The sequence below is a fragment of the Dermacentor silvarum genome, chromosome 8 (genome assembly GCF_013339745.2).
Source record: "Dermacentor silvarum isolate Dsil-2018 chromosome 8, BIME_Dsil_1.4, whole genome shotgun sequence".
Classification (NCBI taxonomy): domain Eukaryota; kingdom Metazoa; phylum Arthropoda; class Arachnida; order Ixodida; family Ixodidae; genus Dermacentor; species Dermacentor silvarum.
The window spans coordinates 10,788,679-10,810,313 of record NC_051161.1 but is presented as its reverse complement, the minus strand read 5'-3'; the positions used below and the strand labels follow the sequence as shown (position 1 = coordinate 10,810,313).

Sequence of the window (21,635 nt, the reverse complement as noted above, 5' to 3'; positions counted from 1 at the left end):
AGTTTACACACCACGGGATCTCAGGAAATGTTGAATTTCCGAGCAGCCTTTGAAAGTAGCCAGTAAAACCGTACATCACAATGTTGTTCGCATATAGTAGAGGCTGGAAATGCGAATAGCAGGCTACGTTGTGAGACTGCGGAGATATTCAGCCTTTCAGATCCCATAGTCCGCAAAATGTGGTGGACTGTACATGAAAGCTATTATGTGACAGTTTGTTTGTGTGCGACGATTATTAAGGTGACGATACTGCAGACGCAACAACGCGAATATTATCTCGTTGTGGTCGCATAATAGAAATTGATAGAATTTATAGAATTTTTTTGCATGTGTAGAAACCCTGCGGGAAGTTTTTCACCGAGATACCAGCGCCAGAACACACCACCCGGCGGGCGCAGGACGCAAAATTTAAGGCACACATACCATTGGCCATGACTGCATCATGGGACAAGAGTGCCCGTGTTATGCAAGTGTGCAAATGCATGTGCCCTACCCAAGTGGTTGGCGTCAGCAACTCCGGTAAGAAATGACTGTGATTTATTGGCATTCCCTTCGGAAATGGGCGACGATAAATGGTCAGCTTGAGGTATGTTATAGATGCTTTTCATTCTAGCTTTTTTGTATACATCTCCTTAATCTTTTTTTATCTTTCGCAATACTTCTACATTTACCTTGTTCCGCTACCTATGCCTGTAACGGATCTGGTCATATCAATCGCAGGCCTGCCCCCCCCCCCCCCCCCCCCCCCCCTATAGTACAAACGTCTTTTGCTTATCTACACTCCTGACCGGTTGATGCTGATGGTTGATGCTAGACTGCTGACTGTTACCTACGGGTCTCACTGGGTGAATGCCTTCGCATTCCAATAGGATGTGCTGAGAGGTCTTCGGATTTTTGCTGCAGCATACACATGCCTCATCTTGTTGCGAATATTTCCCCGAGGTCATTCCTCCGGTATGTTTTTGTCGTTAGGCAACCAGCTTGGGTCTCAATAGCAAAGCACTGCCCTTTGTGTTATCGTACAGATCTTCTAATTTCTTCCCATTCTTGTAAATCTCCATGGTCTTTTTTGTTTCGATTCTTTGCATCCAATTTACTGTCTTTGTTCTGTCTCTTTCCCTTTCTTTTTGATGACTAATGGTTGTCTATTAATACTTTCAATTACCGTGTACCTGGAAGCCCATTGTCTCGACCTCTTCCTCCATTCTGTGTACACACTTTTCAGGTACAGATACTTGTGCGCTTTAGGCGCCCGTTTATTTTGATCCATGTTTCTAAGTCTTTCTTCAAAACTAATTTTGCGCTGCGCTTCTCTGACTCCGGCAGCAACTCCGGCAAGAAAGTGAAACACTTGCAGCGCCATCTGGCGATTGCAAGTTGTCTTCATCTCACTTCACTGTAAGGTATCCTTACAATTTTTTTGTTTGTTTCTGCACACTGGACTGCAAGCTTGTTTCTTCAAACACCTGGACTGCAAGCTTGTTTTCGACCGCGGTCGTGATGAAGCTTACGTCTGATGGAGGGCAATAGTAGTCTGCTATATCATGATCAACCCGTTGGTTGTACTTAGATGACCGAAATTGACGCCGCTCGACTGCGCTTTACGATGACGGGTTGCTTCAAAAATAACATTTTGCTCCACTGATTCCGCGCAGACTACTGAGAGTGCCTGATTAACAAAATATAGTAATCAGTCGCCATATAGCATTACTGAAGTGCCGTGACCATGTTAGTCTAAGTGCTCCGCTGTCCTTTGCTCAGCGGAATTGAGGAGGACCTTCAAGTCAATGCACATTTGTGAATATAGCCTTTCACAATATTTCGTGCTCACTTTCGCGCCACGATGATTACAATATAGTGCTTTAGCAAGCGGAAATTTTTATTAATGCGAAGCATTATTGGGATGAATCTACAAGGTCTTTCTTATGTCGGGTCACGTAGTATGACTTATTTCTAACTGATTAAGTGGTGCCAGTGAGCGCAACTTATGAAATGATAAATCACGACATAAATCCTGTACACATAATGTCGGTTCATAGGTATCTCCAAAGCACACGGACCTCTTAATGAAAAAAAGGGGCATGATATTCAATACCTTCTACGCTTTCTTATATTTGGGCTACTCCGCTGGGTATATAGGTTTGTGCCACCGGAGGTTTACACAGCGCGACAAATTATACAGATCCACGGATAATTTCTAGCCAAGATTTTTACAATTGTGTCTTAGGAAATACAAATTCCTACAGCCACAGCCGTAGTTGAGCGCGACGTGATGCGAAGCATTGTTTGGTTAGAAGAAAGGTTCTCACAAATCGTGTGAATTTTCGGGGCGATACGGCAACCGCAGTTGTAACGTGCATGCGAACTATATGCAGCGGGAATTACGAAGTGGTTGTTGAAGATGGAATGTTTTATTACATCGAAGTGTTAAAGATGATTATGTACATTATATTACATTATGAAACTTACGTATATTAGTTTGACATTAAGTTATTCGATGTCTATTGGTTCAGACGTTTCACTGATTTGTAGCGTTCACGTTCGGCGATTCGCTTTCGTTCCAGTAGGGCAGCGCGGGCTTCAGGCGCCTGAGCCACGTAACGACGACGAGCAGCCTCGGCGTGAAATGGTATGCTTACGTTCCTCGAACTCGCCTAGAGTGCGAAGCCTCTTAGGGCGAGGAATTTTGGCGGGGTTCTGTGGAGTGACGCAGCTCCCACGGCGTAGTGAAGCGGGAAGGAGCGAGCCTCTCTTTTATGGAGAGTCTTGACGTCACTTGCATGCGCTTAGGTGCCTAGCGTCAATCGTCATATAGACTGCTAACTCAACATCGACAATCACCATTGGTGAACGAACCCCGGCGCGCTTCTCCGAGAAGCCGAGAGCGGACGCGTCAAGCGATAAGTGATTGTAGACTGTTTCACCGGCACTTCGGGCACTATATGGGCGTTTTATAACACTAGTTGCTTCGGGAAACGGTCAGACAAATGGCAGGAAGAGCGGGCTACACTCGGAAGAATGCTTTGCAATTAAAATCATTACTTTTTCCTGGTTTTCTGAACACGAGTGCACAGCACGTGCACGTCCACGGGCGCACATACGAAAGAAGATACAAAATGGCGAAAGAAGGCGTCGCAGTTACAGGGCTCCTCATTACCGGAACATATTGCCACTGGCCGGACATGCGTGGCCTCATCTACCTGCGTCTCTGCTCCCTTCCTCACAATCTTTAATGGGTGGAGGAAGCCGTTCCCAGGAGACTTCCGGCCTGGATGGTCCTTTCACCAGCTATCACTTGTACCTTGGGTCAGTCATATGAAGACAATGTTCAGTGTGCGAAGTGCTCCGCTCCTGCATCTGCAGCACATCCTCGCCATCTACGTTGGACGTGCCTTGGGACAAAGACAGTCTGAGAAAATGTGCTTAGGGATGTGAAGTTAAAATGTAACCAGTCTGAAGACTACGAACGATGGCTCATAGACAATATACTTCATAAAAGGCTGTTGCAGTATCTGCGTGAAACTGGCCTTCATGCTTCCACGTAATTCCTACATTATGCCCCGTGGCAACCCAGGCGAAAAAAAAAAACAAGTTGCAGGGTGGCATTAAAATTATTGAGATGCGGTGATCTTTACAGACTTCTTTACACAGCGCCGTAACGTTCCTAAAATTTGCGACTTCGGTCTATCTGGAATGGCGTCATTATGTGACTATACGTGCTGGGCTCACCTGACGTAGATGTGGTTCCAATGTTGGTTCGTTGAAGCTGGTCATAGCCCAACTTATCATGACGGTGAAAAGATTAACTATAAATATAAAATCAAAAATGAGGTGCCAGTATTTCTTCTCCGCACCTTGGTGTTGCAGCACCCTATCGTTTGTTGGGCTGTCTGTAGATCAAGAGAGAACAACTTTCACCACACATGCAAACTCCATAAAAAACGAAAACGCTCAAGCACTTCATTATTTAGAAAGCGTCTACCGGCGAAAGAAAGATAGGTTTTCATGCCTGTGTTTTTGAATAGAGGTATTATATTGTTACGTAGCAGGTTGTAGCCGAGTCTACCCAGCATCTCCGACAAATGCTACAGGAATGAACATTTACAAAATGCATTTACATATACAACGCGTACCATTGTGAGATTTCAGTCAGGGCTGCTATGAGTACAAGCGTAAGAACAATGTCGAAATTGCTTTTCTGTAGTGTTGTGCCGATGTGCCGAGGTAAACAGACACTGGACACAGAAGACGATAGAATGACGCCGGCAACGCTTTTGCACTTATACTCATAGCAGCTCTGAACGCAATCTCACAGTGGTAGGAGTTGTATCTGTAAATATAGTTTGTAAATATTCATCCCCGCAACATTTGTGAAGGTGCTGGGTAGACTCGACGCAACCAATTTGCGTAAGTATAAGTAGCGTGGCTTGCAGCAAAGTGTAATTCGCCATTCGGAATACTGCCTACGTTGCTCGAGGTCCCTTTACTCTGCCCAAAGAACTAGCTTGCTGAGCAAGTGGTGTTGATGATGGAGATACTCACACTCCCTTTGAAACGGGATGGTAACGCCATGCCAGAAAGTTCGTTTTTTTTACCGTGCTGGTGTATCTTAATCTTCAAATGCGTGAACATGGAGAGCCACCTAGACCAATCTCTAGCATTGCTCAACTAACAAGTCATGGCACGGCACGTTTGGGGTCGCGCACAGCATCGCATGCAGAACATGTAGTGGCTGCCACGTCAACTACACCGAAGCAGGACAGCGATGACCAATAAGCAAAGCTGGCTCTCTACGTGTAGCTTCAACATAACAGAGTAAGATTTAGCGAGGACATGTCACCATAATTATTAGGTCGTAAACTTAGCCAATCTATATAGAAAGTGTAAAAGACAGAAATCAGCCCACGAGGAAACCCGATTGCGAATTTGAAGAAATTTTTTTACCATGTTTGGAGCTCTTGGGATTTATTAGTGCCATGAAGGGTAATGACAGAAGTAGAACACCTCCGATGACGAAGAAAGGGAGAGGAAACGCCCAAAGCTGTCACAATAAAAGAAGAACAAGAATAAGAGGTAAGAGTCAGCAGTTGCATTCATCGACTGTTCTTAGCTCGGAAGGTAAAGGTAATTTTTACTGACTATGCTTATAAGGCAAGCGAACGCATAAGAGCGCAAACATATTATCCTTTCAAGGAAAACACCTGCATGAGCACGGAAACTTTCGGCAAAAGGTGGACTGGGATAACCTGGCATAGTGTTAGCAGAAAGTCGATTTCGGATTCCCTTGAATTCTGAAAGCTCAGCGCTCGGTGAGATAGCATCTTGAATGGTTTGTATCTTAGCCCCTCTACTACATCTTTATTTAAACAGAGCGTACATTTATAACAGGATATGCGCACACCACCTTGGATTCAGTATCATAACAGCAGGTGTAAAAATGACAGCTCGAAAATTTATATTCACTCTGGTAGTGTTACAGTAGGCTGACGCATTGTTCACCTTTACTTATTTTGAACAATTCCTCGGCTGATTCTTGTGCGATCATACTTCTACTACTTTTCAAGATATAGAAGATTAACAATCAGATAAGTTGAGCAAAGAATTCCGCTTAACCTCTTTTTACAGCTGGTTACGCTCCCGACATTTCCTCCCGATATCTTGAACTGTTCCTTGCTGAGCCTTTGACCGATGCGTCTCTGTGGTAATACTTACGTCAATGAGAGCCCCGCCGATGGACGATCCAACCAACGTGCCTGCTCCCCAGAGGCATTCCATCAGGCCCTGAAATTATAACCCGCTGAACAAGGCTTCTGATCTTGCTATCGCGGATTTTAGAGACCGTTCACTAGCTTCAATCTTTTAGGTGTTAACAGCGGTGAAATATTATGTTCGATCACGCAATGCGTACTTGACAAGCGATGCACGAAAAAAAAAAAGAAACAAATAAACGTGGTGCTAACGATCCCATGTTGCTGAACTTTATTGTCCACGTGGTTATTCCTTCTGTCACATTTGTACGACGAATAGCGCCATGTGTGTCGCCTCCCGTTGCCATCTTTGCACTCATTCGAGTAGAAGAAAAAAAAAAAAACAGTGGTACAAAAGCTCGCGGTTTACCAAATTGTGCTTAGACATGCGTTTACCAGTAAATGCTGCAATTAATGCGATAAGCATTCTTAGGGAACTTCACTCAGTTTGCGGTATGTATTCCACGTACCCAGCGACCCAACATACCTACCTTGGGCGACCACGTATGTGCCCGAATAGACAACTTGCGTGCTGGCTGCTGCCTGGCCACTTGGGTCATTAAGTTTGTGCCATGGGCATGCGGCCGAACAGACAACTTAGGCACTACGTATGCGATATTGGTAAGGGCCCATTCATGGCCAATCCCTCGGAATGACAAGGAAGACAAACAAATAGGGAAAGGTAGGAATGCTAACGAAGGACATTTGTCCCCAGAATGGACATGCAAGGTGGCTCAAGGGGTATGTAGCCTCAAATATATTTAAGCGATAGAGACCTATACGTAACAGACACCTCATTGTCGAGCGCGGCCACTTGAGAGAGAGTCATTGCAACGAAGTTGCAGCCCGGATACTAGGGATAGTGGGGGTTGCTACAAAGTTTCAACTGTGGTGCAGTGATTACAGAAATACATACTGTGCCGGGGTATCATTCGGCACTGTGGTTGGCAGCGAGTTTTCCACCTCGTGTGTCTGCTGATATGGTCAAAGTTTCACGATGGCATGGGGTTATGGCATTGGAATAAAGTAATTTATTTTAATCATACTGTCAACCCTCTGTTGAGGGTTCTTACAGGGAGGGTTTTAAATACAGACAAATCATATATATACAGGTACATCAAGTAGAAGCGAAATCACAGAAATACGTGTTTAACGATTTTTCAAATTCACAAACATCACTGGCATTTGCCACAAAGCTTGGTAACGCATTCCAAAGTTCAATCACGGCGGGGAAAAAAGAATAGCGGAACACATCAGTGTGAGCAAAGTATGGTCTCAAAACATATTGGTGATTGACACGACTGCTTCGTTTCCCTGGGAGTTGCACGTACTCATCTTTGTTAATTTTCAAGTGACCATGTAGTATCCTGAAAAACACTTTGAGCCGATTCCTTTTCCTTCGTGTTTCTAGTGTTTCCAATTCACAGGACTGCAACATCTGTGTGACAGAATCTCAGAATAATCATAATAATCATCATTAGATATACAAAGTATCATCACCATTACACAGACATCATATAATGCTAATCGCATCACCGTCTTCGATAATTTCCAGGGTGAAGGCGCTGCCAAATTTTGCCGCGGCCACTGCCTGACGCGCGCGAGCGATCGCACGCTTTCACATATTCCCCCCTTCCCTTCTCCCCCTTTCCGCCCGCACCTCACACACGAGAAAGAAAACAATAATAAAATCTGAAAGGAGAACCCGGAAGTGCGTTCATTCTGTACAGGGCCGGAGGTTTTAAGAAGGCGAACACACTCTTCAGGAAGCAGGTGTTTACTCGGCGCCGGTAAGTTAGGTTTGCTGGCGCTGGCCAATTCTACTGGCCCTCCCCGCTCCAAGGCCACAAACGGATACAAAAAATTCGAGTTGCCACGCGAGCAAAATCAGACAAAAGCAAGTCCCAAGACGGAACTGGCTACAAATATATGGGATTTTAGCTCTCCTGATCATCTCATGTAAGCGCTACACTTTGAATTTTTTTTTTGTTGATTTCCTAAGAACCTATTTACAGACATGACAGGGATTCCCGTGATGGCGGCGTTGCAATTCTCTTCCAAGAAACATTGAGTGTTGCTAGGCTGCCTGATATTACAGGAATTGAATGCATTGTTGTGACAATTTTTCTTAACGAGTGCAAGTCGCAGTTTCACCCGAAAGGCGAAGCATCAAATGCGATAGCAACTTAGTAGAGAGCTATACGGAGTAAGGATAATAGTTTTATCAGCTGCGTAAACTTGGACCTACAGCAGCACCAGCAACACGCAAAACTGTTGTCGACGCCATTGCCGTTTTGGTCGCGTTGGTGACTGTTGCCAGGGCCTCTGGGGGCGGCTCAGAGGTTTTCGATGAGATCAGAACGGGAAACTCGTCGAGCAGCGTCGGAAGTCTTTCCCACCTTCTCGCCTCGCAACGTTTTTACATAAATACGCATTTGGTGCCGCAGCTAAACGTCGCCTCCCCTCCCCTCCCTCCCTCCCTCCCTGGGCGTTTCGCGTGACGGAAGAAGTCGCGTTTGTGCTCTCTCTCTCTCTCTCTCTCTCTCTCTCTCTATATATATATATATATATATATATATATATATATATATATAGTAATTGTAAAGGAGGAAAGAGACGCTTAATTCTGCAGCCCTTCAGAGAGCACGGCTCAGAACGCGTGTTTGTTCTCCGCCGTGCGTTCGCTCCCCGTGAAAGCGCGCGTCCCTCGCGCTCTTTCACTCGCACATACAGCGTCCGGCGTGCGGCGACGATGCAGAAGATAGCGCCAACCTTTCCCTTTCCCTCAAGAACCACTTATCATCATCGGCGACGATTTCATCGCCGTTGACGTCATACGGAACATCACGGTGACGGCAGAAATCCTCTTTGAGTGTCCATATAATTGATATCGCAATAAAATAAAATGCTGAACACCCACCAACAACGAGGTGCTACCATCTACTAAATGAAATAGTCATTTCGCCGAAGTGTCAAACGTTGTCACTCGGATCCTTAATTTCATCTATTTGTCAAGAAATTAAGTAGCCGTGAACAAACAATGTTAGTGTCTCAGAAGCTCTAGCTCTACAAGGTGTCAGGCAATAGCAGTATTCGTGTCCTTGTGCACGAGCCATCAGTGAGCTATCATCATCATCATCAGCCTAATTTTTATGTCCACTCTAGTGCAGGACGAAGGCCTCTCCTTGCGGTCTCCAGTTACCCCTGTCTTGCGCTAGCTGATTCCAATTTCTACCTGCAAATTTCCTAATTTCACCACCCCACCTAGTTTTCTGCCATCCTCGACTGCGCTTCCCTTCTCTTGGCAACCATTCTGTTACTCTAATAGTCCATCAGTTTTCTACCCTACGCATTACATGACCTGCCCAGAGAGAGAGAGAGAGAGAGAGAGAGAGAGAGAGAGAACTTTATTTAGAACCAGCAGTTTAGTCGGCTGGGCCTAGGCCTCCCACGATGGGACGCCTAGGCCTTGCCTCTTCGCCGCTTCGTAGGCCTGCTGGGTAGCCCAGAGTTGGTCGTCCCAGCTCCATTTTTTTTCTCTTAATGTCAAATGGTGGTGGCGTGGAGCGATGTAGAACACCGGGCTTCTAATATGAAGGTCGTAAGTTCGAATCCTCCTCTAGACCACCACATCTTCAGGCATGGAGTGGTGCCTGACACCGGCAAAAAGAAAAAAAAAATGCCGAGAGCTAGTGGGGCTATACTAATCCAGCTGCAACCAAATTAGGAAGCTTCAACAAAGGCACTCCCTCACCAGAACAGGAATTCGCCTCCCTAGTGCAGTATTCGGCGACTTCCTCCCTCATGACTCTTGAGTACGCTATATATGCCTACTATAATTTCATCTGAATGACTTATAGCGCTGCCCGCGGCGTTTGCGGTTGCAAGGAGATCATCGGCCAGCTATAAAACTGTGCCTGATTAATGTACAGACACTATCGCTTTTCGCTTTCTTAAGACATTTAGACGACTACTACTATCTAAGATCATATATGAACACTGACCTTGTCGCTCATAAGCTCACAAGGTTCTGAAACTACTACTGTGATTGCCGGGTATATGTGAGTGCCCATTGCCAGTGTCTTCCTTCTTTCCGTTGCTTTCCAGTTCTCTTGACCACATCAGAGGGAAGCAAAAAGAATACACTACAGTTAACCTCCCTACCATGCCTCTCTTTCAGAAGTGAAAGTTTGTTCGAACAAGGCAGAATGCATCTATCGTGATTAACTGATGTAGGCCAATAGATTATGCGGCGGAATCTCGACCTTCGCGTATCTCTCGCAGGCTAGGAAAGGAAAGCGTACTCACGATGAGCATACCGCCGTCGTCTTGAAATCTTGAGGTAAGTAGAGTGTACAAGCAAACGCTGTAGACTGTGTTACAGCAGCCGCCGAAAGCTGCCATGAGCAGAGAGACGCCCAACAGTAGGTTGCCACTCTTTATCCAGTAGAGAAGGCTGCGTGGAAACTGCTCTGTAAGAGTTGGGCCCTCGTACTTGGCTTGGAATACAGCCGTGCTTCGGCTGTATCCAGCGTCGCTCGCGGAAGCACATCCACTCTACTTAAATTTTAGGGTAGTGCTTTAAAGAGAGAAACATTGCTGTGCCACAACAACCAGTTCGTTGGTGCTATGAGAACAGCGAACAGGGATAGAGGACATCTACTAAAATAACGTGACTCTTACTCTTACTTTTACTCGCAAGCAATGGGTGTTACTGGTGACTTCACACATACCGTCGTAGCGGGTCAGTCTTGTATTACACGTTACAAAGACATCAAAGGAAGCCAACAAACATAGATACCAAGGATAACATAGGGGAAATTACTTGTACTTACTAATTGAATTAAAGAAATGATAAATTAATGGAAATGAAAGTGGATGAAAAAACCACTTGCCGCAGGTGGGGAACGATCCCACGTCTTCGTATTACGCGTGCGATGCTCTCACCATTGAGCTACCGCGGCGCCGCTTTCCCATCCGCTTTCCGGGTACTTATGTTTTACAACTAGAAGTAACCCTGGGAGTGTTAGCCAGTGCCACCACTCACAAACCTTAGCGGCGGATGTGGAACATCCTTTCTGCCGCAGGCGTCACGAGTACGTGATCTTTTTGGGTGATGGCAACTGGTCAATAAACCCACACACGCTACCTGAAGGCATCAATGTTCTGCGGAGGTTCTGCGTGAATTTTCTTATTACCATACAATAAAATCCACGCGTTTTCACCTTGCCACCGCTCTCACAAGTAATTGCTAAAGACCAGCCGATATTCAACCGACTGCATACTATACGTAGATATAATTCCTTAAATTGGGACCTTTCAATTAATTATCCCCCACCCACTGCCACGACGCACCAAGCGAGTTTTATTGAATACACCATTTTCTTGGGCGTGTTGCCCTTCCCTTTCCATCTTTATGATAGCGGTAAGAAATACTACGTAGATAAAAGTAAGTAAAAATAATTGGTTGTCTTACCCGCATATGATACAGAATAATGATGTGGTTACTTGTCCACCTAGGTAGCCAGCCCTGGCGGAGACACCCGAGATCTGTGTCAAAAAAAAAAAAAAAAAAAATCAGACGGGGAGGGCAGGCAGCCAGAAGTCTATGATTCTGTTTTATTGGGTGTTGTTTGATGACCGAAACGTTAAAGCGAATAGCTTTCTTTGGTTCTTTCGGCCTTTTTCGTGGTGGATCGGTGGTACGACGGTCGTCGGACCAACGCGTTGGTAGAACTCAGAGTAGGGAAGGCGAGGAAGTGGTCAGAAAGAAAGGGCGCGTGCTCTCGGGCAACCTAGTTGCGAAGGGGGGCGGGGGGAGGAGTGGATAGGGGGATGACGTCGTGCGTGAGATCTCACGTAACCGCGTGTCGGGGAGGGAAGGAGGTGGGGCGCACTGTCACTCGTTAGCTTGCTCATTCGTTCGTCGCGGGAAGGCGACAGAAAGGGCACGTGCTATCGGGCAAGCGAGTGGTGGAGAGGAAGAGGAGGGAGGAAGAGGGGCGGCTGTCGGTCGCTCGTTCGGTGCGCGTCTCGCTGGAGGAGGAGGAATAAACATTTATTGATGAAAAAAAGCCGGCAGATCCCACACCCTGTAGGAATCGATGTTATGCGAAGCAGTGTGCGGGGGGGAGCCTACCAAGTTGGCGAAACGACCATGAGAGCGCCAAGACGCAAGGCGGCTGTTTCATGACCTACATGACACGCATGTCATGAGTCCTCAGGAGTCCTTTTAGCTACACCTAAGAGACCTTAAGGCGAAAGCCTTAGTCATGCTCATGACCATGACTGCAACCGTTAACCTTTAGCCTTTTCCTTCACTTACTACCACTCCCGAACCCATTCCATTGGTTTTTAAGTGTTAATCTTTTTTCGCTGAGTCGTCATTTCTGATGAGTCATGCTCATGGCTATGGCTTCTACCACTATCCTTTAGTGTTTCCTTCACTTAGTACTCACGTCCAAACACAATTCAGTGGTTTTTGAGTGTTATTTTCTTTTGTTGAGGCATTGTCATTTCTGCTGAGTCATGCTCATGCTCATGAACATGACTTCTACCACTATCCTTTAGTGTTTCCTTCACTTAGTACCCACGTCAGAACCCATTCTATTGGCTTTCGAGTGTTAAATGTTTTTCGCTGAGTCATTGCCATTTTTGCTGAGTTATGCTGATGGCTTGACTTCTGGCGTCATCCTTTAGTGTTTCCTTCACTTAGTATCCACGTTCGAACCCATTTCAGTGGTTTTTGAGTGTTAACGTTTTTTCGCTAGGTCATTGTGATTTTAAGCGGATGTTTTATGACCTACAAGACACGCATCTCATGACATTCATGTCATGACCTATCATTTATATTCATCATGCTATGCCAATTTTGGTACCTACCAAGTTAACGATACAACCATGAGAGCACCAAGACGTAGGGAGCTGTTTCATTACCTACATGGCACACATGTCATGACCTATAATTTATGTTTGTCATACACTCTTATCATAGTATGCCAATTTTGGTAAATACCAAATTAACGAGACGACCATGAAAGCAAGAAGGCGTAGGCGGCTATATATATATAGATCGATAGATAGATCGATATATAGATAGATACTGTCAAAGTTGCCAATGTTCGCCAAGAAATGCTTCGCATTTAATAGGAAACGTCGCAGTTTCGTCCGAAAGGCGAAGCATCGATTGCGATAGTAAATTAGTAGACAGCTATACTAAGTAAGGATATTAGTCTTATCGTCCTTATAAACTTGCAAACATTCGATTACTAACTAAATTAACAAGCACGGTGTCATGCGCGCACAGGTGAACATGAACACATCTCGCTTGATGACCGCGGAAACTCGCTGTAAAAACGCTGCAGCCAGGAAGCGCGGCAGAAGCAACGAGCGAATTGACCTTCGTGCTGTGTTTCGCTTCAACGTGAAATAAACGTCGGAAGCACAGCGTATATAAAGCTACCGGCACTGGGCGCACTTTGTGCACGTCGCAGATCGCTGCCAAGATACGGCGGCCGCGCGTACGCGCCGTAAGCAGCAGCCGCCGCCGGAGTAGAAAGTGATGTGTACTCATTTATTCGTGATGTGTACTCATTTGTGGTTTCATTATGAGACGACTATTGCTTTTGCTTTGTGACCAGCAAATACGTTGGAATAATGCAGGTACAGGGGTGTTTCTGAACACGTGAATGGATGGATGAATGGAGGGATGAATGAATGAATGAATGAATGAATGAATGAATGAATGAATGAATGAATGAATGAATGAACTCACCAATTTTTCGGCTATCACAGCTCCTGGAAGCATCGTAAGTTTCATGGTTGAGAAAAAAAAGCCATATTTCCACGCTGGTATACCTCTGGAGTCCGCCTGCAAAATGAAACGGACAACAGTACTATTTCTTCCCCTTCGATCGGCGCTTAATGGATACAAAAGGGTTTCATATCCTTGTGCTACACCTGGACTAAGACCCCGAAGTGGTGGCTCCAGATAAACTTTGTCCATCTAATGCTCTTCAACACACAGACATCTTTGCATTCTGGTTTCATAGAAGTGCAGTGGCCTCAGCCAGTGATTGAGTCCGCGGTCTGGTGGCGAGATGCAAAATGTCGTAGCTACTTAATCTCCGCGACGGGCAGATAAACGGAGGAAGTAGACAGGAGGGCCAATTTGAAAATTTGATACGGTGCCTGCAAGGCCCCCACAACTTTTTAATTTTGCTAGCACGTTGCTCCCATCATAATTTATTCCCACGGAGTTTTGCCCCGATACTCGAAGTACTCGCAAATGGCAAGCGTTTTAATCCCTCGTGACAGGATCAAGACGAACCAGAATTAGCCAGATTTTATACGGTACACCCAGAGCATCCACAACTTCAACAAATGTTCTGTATGTTTCTCCGAAGACACAATTTATTCCGACCAGTTTTCATACCGACACGCCCCACAGGTTCGCAATGATGTAATGTTGAGAGCTCCAAAGTGCAATGGACATAACTGCGGTAATTTCCCGCAATGACCATAATTACCCCATACAACTTAAATTTTGCCCATACTTCACTTTTGTCATGCACAGTATCCCCTGAAATTACATTGTATTTCTCTCAGTGCATTTTCACCCGCCGTGGTTGCTCAGTGGCTATGGTGTTTGGCTGCTAAGCACGAGGTCGCGGGATCGAATCCCGGCCACGGCGGCTGCATTTCGATGGGGGCGAAATGCGAAAACACCCGTGTACTTAGATTTAGGTGCACGTTAAAGAACCCCAGGTGGTCCAAATTTCCGGAGTACCCCACTACGGCGTGCCTCATAATCAGATCGTGGATTTGGCACGTAAAACCCCATAATTAATTAATTAAATAAAGTGCATTTTCATCGATATTTGGAGAGGACATTGTCGACCACATCAGTAGCCGCAATATTAAGTGTAAAAATGGTTGAGACTCTAATTATGGAGAAAATGAGAGCGATCATGGAACTTTCTTGGAATGATTACCAAAAGAAAAGCTGAAAGGCGTGTCCAACCAAACTCAAATTTGATAGTCACGCTGCCTAACGTTTAAATAAAGCACATAAGTGCGCTGCATATAGCTGTGGCTTCAGATTTCGCGGTGAAAAAATTTAAAGGTGGAGGGGGAGGAACATCCGCTCAAAAACATTAGTTAAATCGTTTACCAAAATAACAAAATAGACCACTTAGTTTCGCAAGGACCTAGTTCAGATTATCGCAACGCGCAGCTATCACCGTAGCTGCCTTGTATCTTAACTAAGAACGAAAGCAAATTTTTATATTCAGTTCCGAAGACAGCGGCGGTAGAGCGCACATATTAATGGTGGTGAGAAATTCGAATATCCAAAAGTTTGCGCATAAGCAAGTATGTTGAAAAGCACCAATAATATCCATGCATTACCACGCACAGAAAAAAATATTCGCTACATTTAAATGTTATCTTTCACTATCAATGGTACTGTACATCATTCTATACTTTCTGTACATTCCACTCTCGCCGTTTCTTTCTTAACATTCTGAAATTTAAAAGAAGATCGCTTATGCATGCATTGATACCAGATGCTTGATATGTGTATCCTAATAGGCGATGGAGAAGACGATAAGACGATGAAGTGGCTGTTGATAAACGTCACTGTTTTGCCTCTTAGCAATCTTAAAAAAATTTCTCTATTTGTTTCAGGGAGACGCTGCTACTTTCTTCGGCGATGGAAATGAAATCAGTCAGGCGCCGTCCAGACCTGCCAGCGTCTGCGGCAGTCATGCCAAGGAAGAGTAACAGCTCTTGGAGTCAAGCTGATAGCGATCACACCAAGCTGTATAGTCGCCCTATAGAGCGACGCCACTTGCGAAGACGAAGGCATCGAGACTGTTACACGCTAGAAAGCGAAGAGGCGGAATGTCAGCGGTTGCTCCGCGTCAAGTAAATCAACTGTGACTATGATCGGCTGGGAGAATGATCGACTGTGCGCTGTATGAAGACAGCACCCTCGCAGACAATCGTGTATCACAAGCGCGAAAACTTTACATTTCTAAGCCTAAAATGCGTTTAGCTCCCGTTGTCAGCGATCTTCAAGTGGCCTTAAGCCACAAGCCAGAGAAGTTATCTGGGAACACAAACGAGAACATGCACCCGGGCACTCAAAGGAGAACATCCGCGCATCGCTGCGAGAACAAAACGAGATTAGCCGGGCAACCAGTCAAAAGTTAGGAAAATGCGGTCTCTGGCCCTCAATCCTTAGTACAGGACCGCATTACATACGCTAGGTACTTCCTAAACAAGGTAAAAAAAATATTGCGTCCGATTTCTTCCTAATGTTTGTTGACAATATTACTCAAGCTGTAACTTCTAGTACGCTGAAGTTTTATTTGTCATTTCCAACAGCGACGTTCAAAAGGCAGGTAGAGAGGTTGCCTGCGCTCTTTTGAACGCCAGCGGTCCGCGAGTCGTGAGCAGTCCGCGGCAAGAAGAAAAAGTAGCGACAGACGCTGAGCGCGCTGCACTGTTGGAAGAAGAAAAGCGGTTGGAGGCGGCGGCACCACAGGCAGCAAAAGACGCCATAGGGTAGCCATTTCATGCTTACATCTACTCTCGATTACGGGAGAGCCAGCCAGCCAACCCCTAATGGCCCTCACAACGAGGATATTACATAGGGAGGAGGCAAATATTACATGGCAAACAAGACAAGCGCAATAAATGAATGCGCAACAAGAATCAGAATGTGGCGGAACAAAAACACTCAAGGAAACATAATGAAAAAAACGCAACATAATAAACGGTGCGGAAAAAAATCAAACACATTGCGGTGAACGAAGCAGAACTAGAATAGAAAACTGTGCTTCACTTTCTTCTTTTTTTTTAGAAGTTCATGAAAATTTGTCGCATTCATTTCAGTTGCTATTGTAGGAGACATGAAATTGTAATGAACGATTTCACAAAAGTTGAAGTGCGGCATGTGATGCATTTCATCTTGAAAGGATGGTCATGACGTGAAAAGACGGCTGAGGGTGAGTGAAAAAAATCGTCATGAAGCAAGGGACGATGGTGAACTTTGTGAAAAAAAGTTAAGCGAGCAAGTTTTCCACGATGGGAAAGGTTATCAAGACCTGCACGAGCTTTTAACGCCGTGACACTAGTAAAACGTGAGTTAAAAAAACAAACACGAAACGAGCAGCCTGGTTCTGCAGGGATTCGATGTTATCTATGATCATATGGCTGAAGCCTACTCGATTTTCGATCGGATTAAGGTAATATAAGCAAGTTTACGCACCTGCGCAGTATCATGTTGAAGGATACGTCTTAAGAGGACAAGAGAATGGTTAGCAGCTGCTAGAATCAAATCAATGTGATAGTTCCAGTTTAAGACGGACTGAAGGTGAACTCCTAAATATTTGTAAGTGGAAGCTGTCTCAACTGTTATGTCACTAAGAGTCTATGTGGTTGGGATGCGGCAAAAAAAAAAAAATTATTGTAAAGAAGAGCTTTGTCTTAGAGTGGTTTAGGGTCATTATCTACGATGAACATCAAGGGTTAATTGAATCGAGGTTAGTTTGTAAGGATGGGTGGTCAGTGTCACTTTTAATGTCTCGGTACAAAACACAGCCGTCAGCGAACTGTCTAATTTGGGAAGATACACAATTAGGTAAATTATTATTAATATTAGAAAGAGCAGGGGACCACGCACGCTCCCCTGGGGTACACCAGATATGACTTGAGCCATTGAAGAGTTAGAACCATTAACAGAGGTGAACTCAACGTGAGGTAAGAGGAAGTCTTTAATCTATGCTAAAACCTGACGGGGAATATTGATATGAGATAACTTGAGTAGTAGTCTATGGTAGGGGGTCCGATCAAAAAAAAAAAAAAAAACGCCTTGGAAAAATTGAGAAACAAAGCGTCGACTTGAATTCCCGGCGTCTATTAAATTAAATAAGTCGTTAGTAATTCCAGCAAGCTAAGTGTCACAAGGAAACCCCTTGCTAAAACCGTGCTGATATTTAAATATGATGTTGTGAACTCCGAGATAATTAATGATCTGGGTGCGTATGACGTGTTCAAGGAGCTTGGAGAAGGTGCAAGTCAATTAAATGGGTCTAGAGTTTAGAGGATAGAGCGGGTGCGTGGTACGAAAATTGGCATTACTTTAGCTACTCGCCATATTTAGTTGTAATGTCTCTCTTCTATTTCACTGCCGCTTCAACACTGACCACGTTGCCCGCCTTATTACCGTGGCACCACCAGAGCTCTGCATGGTTAGAGCCCAACGTGCCTTACTTGCACGTGAACGGCGGCTAACAGCAGCATCGACCTTTCCTGGCTGTGTTGTCGCACAACGAACATGCACGTACCGACATTGTAAGCCATCACTTCGCCGGCGCTATAGAAGAGCATGTTGGCATACTCACGAGCGGCGGAAAGAAAGGTGCCACGAGCGACATGACGGCCGCCGCCCAGAAGTGCGTGTAAATCACCGGCACGATCCAGGCGCGCTTCCTGAGACGGACCCACAGAGAGCGACGCATGGCGCCGCCGTCGCTTCCTTGAATGAGAGGCTCACCTGCGTCGCCGCTATCCGACAGCGCAGCGCCGCTTTCGTAGTCCCACCGGATGTCGCTGTTGGTCGACCCGAAGGCGTCAACTCCTCGCTCGAGGGACATGGCCGCAAGCGGGTGTCAGGCGGGCCGGAGCCCCAGAAGTGGCGACAACGGTGGCTCTGCGGTTGCATAAATACCTTTTGACAAGCTGCGCCACGAACTTGTGCCGTAGGAGTCTGTACCTCGTGCGAAACAAGAATCACGCCTTCTTTATATCGACTTCATTGCACACTTGGGTGCGATTGAAAGCCCGTGTTGCGAGCTGTGAAATGTCTGCGATTCCCCGCCAAAGTAATAGCAGAACTGGTCTCGCACGGCAGATGTGACGGTCGCGGCGAGATTGGGACTAGCTATAAATCTTTCGAAAAGGCGCTATGTTGGACAGACAATAGCGAAACATAAGCATCTGAAGCACATGCTGCGCGATTGTTATTCGCAGCATGCCCTTGCTACTGACTTGAGCAGCCCTCCTCCAAGTCGGAGTATCTGAAATCTGTCGCGTTCAGCCGCGCCAGACCATACAACCCACCTAGTCGGTTTGCGAGATCAGAGCATGTCAAAGACGCTTAAGAGAGTAAAATAGATAGGGGCACTTGACGTCCAGATCACAAAGGAGCCGTTTAACACCGACAAGGAGCACGACGCGTTTCTATACTGAAACGCGTCACGAGAATTTTTCTCAGCAAGAGGATTGTGTAAACGAAACGATTTGTTAATGGTTCATACTACGGCTCTAATGGAAGAGGCTACAGCATTTCATGTGCGTGCCATTTTTTACTCTAATTATTTTCCCTTAATTATGCAGTGCTTGTTCTGTATGTAGATGTAATCTTGGATTGTGCGAGAACATTTCTAGAGTTGACGGAGAGCATTCACTGTGGACAACAGGAGTCGGTCGTGTAACATCTCCCCGTATCGAAAAAAATTTCCAAGCATAAATTGAGGCGTACTTCAAAATAATTTGCTGTGATAGAGCACTAGAACGGTTGAGCCATGTTACCTGCATTTTCGTGGAGGCATTCTTATGTTGCTTCCCCACATTAAAAACGCATACACGCTCGCGTTCTTCAGTAATACGCCGAGAAACAGCTGTTGAGAGCGAGATATTGCAGCTGACAAGGAGCCGTCTAGACACAGGTGCTTAAGAATCACAATGGAAGAGCGCAAATGGCGCAGGCTGCCTCCGAAGATCCGGCCTCGGCGAGACAAAAATATGAGACAGGAGTTTTGCATCGGCTGAATATAGACGCTAAAACTGCTAGTGATAACGTGTCCGATACTTTGAGCACCATTTAAAGTGAGGCAGCGGATTGTTGGAGAGCTTGTGTATTTTCGCCGCGGTAGCGGGATCTTACTAAAATGAATGAGCGTAATCTCTTAGACCAAGTCGTTGCTTATTTTCGAGAGGCTCTAAAGGTATATGCCTTCATACAAGCATAATAAAGGGAAATACGGGCAACGAAAATGTAACAATATCTTCAACTTCCTTTCGCGCATCGTCTGTGGTCCGAGCGCCGCTCTGTATACGGTATGACCCCGATGGGCTGGTCACAAGCGATGAATGAAGAAGTAGAAACGAACGGTGGACTGGTTATACCCTAACTAAATTCTGGCGTTTCAAGTGGCAAAACCACGATCTTAATACGAGGCACGTCGTAGTAGGGAACTCCGCATTAATTTTGACCACCTGGGGTTCTTTTATGTGCATCTGAATCCAAGTACACGAGCGTTCTTGTATTTCGCCCCCATCGAAACGCAACGCTGTCATATTCTAGCATATTTCGTATAGCGCCTAATGACGTATTCTATATTGTCAGGAATAAACTTCTTTTTTTTTCTCTCTTTCTTGACCAACTCGTTACACATTGTTTTCTATCAATCACAAAACTCACGACCATCCGCGCCATAACACATGGGTAGAAATGAACGGCGCTAAGTCTATTACAGCGATTGCGTTTGAAACGGTCACATTGACTTCACTTTAGCGCATGCATGAACAGTTCATTGGCAGCTTTCCCAAGCCAAAGTCTCTTCAGACAAGAAGAACGAGATAGATACGCCTCAACCCACCCGTTCTTCCTGCGGTGGCCTCAACGCGCTCGCTTGGAATCAATTTGTTTCCACCAGCTGCGCAGAATATTACGGGCCATAGGCGCCGACTACGGGGGGCTCCGGAGCTCGAGCCCCCTCCGGAGTTTTCCCGGGGTGGGGGGCTCGGTTCTTAACGGTTCCAGTTAGGTTCTTAACAAAACGTCCCTTCATGCATTGAAGCTCAAAATTAACTGGAACGCCAATGCATTTCTCCGCAAAGTTCGGGTATTGATATCTTGAAACTGGTGTCATCCTAAGAATTAATTCTAAGTGGATCAGCCTCGCGAACTCTATGGCTACAATTTGTAAATTGCAATATGCGCCATCAGGTAATTATTTAAAAACTTAATTAGTGAAATTATGTTAATGAGTCGATTATGCATTTCAATTTTTGTGCAAGTGATGTCCGCCTCTTCGAGTAGACCAGCGAATTAACTAGAATTGAGCTATCTGCCACAGGCAACCTTAAATAAATTTGGAAAGTGTTCGCTGAAACACCCTGTATATATATATATATATATATATATATATATATATATATATATATATATATATATATATATATATATGCAATGGTAAGGGCATACATTAAAACATTTTACATTTTGTTTTATATATTATTGCATTTTGTTTAATACATTCATTTATTTCTAGCGATTCGTCTTACGGGACGGACGTGTTTTCTCGTTGGGTAAGCATAGAAATGCTTACGCATTTCAAACCAAAGGCCTCTATCTGTGTTTTTCTGAAACTCTAAACACTGTTGCAGTATGCATAAGTGAACGACTGTGATAAAATGCGTGGCATATATTCTCAGGCTTCATTTATGCATGTCCAACCCCCTGCCTCCTCGTTTATATGGATGGTGCTTCAAGAAACACAGGTCCCCGTGCGTTCAGCGAAAATATACGGATACGTTATATAAACTGAACAGTTACGGTGCTCAGTGTCCCAAAGCAATACAGAATATGTGAAAGATGGCGTTGCGAAGGGTTTGAGATTGACTAAAACCCGGTATACACAACCGTTAAATTTTTGCATTCAGCTGCTATCACAATGCGGCAGTCATGGCTGGGAATCGATAACGCGTCCTCGTGCTAAACAGCAAAGCGTGATAGCCAATCAACTGCCGCGGAAGATCGGGAATATAGTGACTAAGTGGGATAATATGATTCAACAACAATTATTAAACGAAAAA

General features: G+C 45.2%; 1 protein-coding gene across 4 annotated transcripts in view; it reads right to left on the bottom strand.

The window, feature by feature from the left end:
• The window catches only part of LOC119460621 (MFS-type transporter SLC18B1), a 49,144-nt gene that overhangs the window by 9,142 nt on the left and 18,367 nt on the right, over positions 1-21,635 (bottom strand). For 2 of the 4 annotated variants that reach the window (XM_037721652.2, XM_049673101.1), the window contains exons 2-8: positions 18,158-18,465; positions 13,522-13,617; positions 11,224-11,297; positions 10,056-10,203; positions 5,713-5,781; positions 4,945-5,041; positions 3,730-3,890 (exon numbers count right to left, since the gene is read on the bottom strand). In XM_037721652.2, the coding sequence (XP_037577580.1) occupies positions 3,730-3,890; positions 4,945-5,041; positions 5,713-5,781; positions 10,056-10,203; positions 11,224-11,297; positions 13,522-13,617; positions 18,158-18,409 (897 nt within the window). In that variant the 5' untranslated portion in view covers positions 18,410-18,465. Of the gene's footprint in view, positions 1-3,729; positions 3,891-4,944; positions 5,042-5,712; positions 5,782-10,055; positions 10,204-11,223; positions 11,298-13,521; positions 13,618-18,157; positions 18,484-18,528; positions 18,695-21,635 lie in introns of those variants that run through there. The other 2 variants (XM_049673102.1, XM_049673103.1) reach the window with 2 other exon arrangements.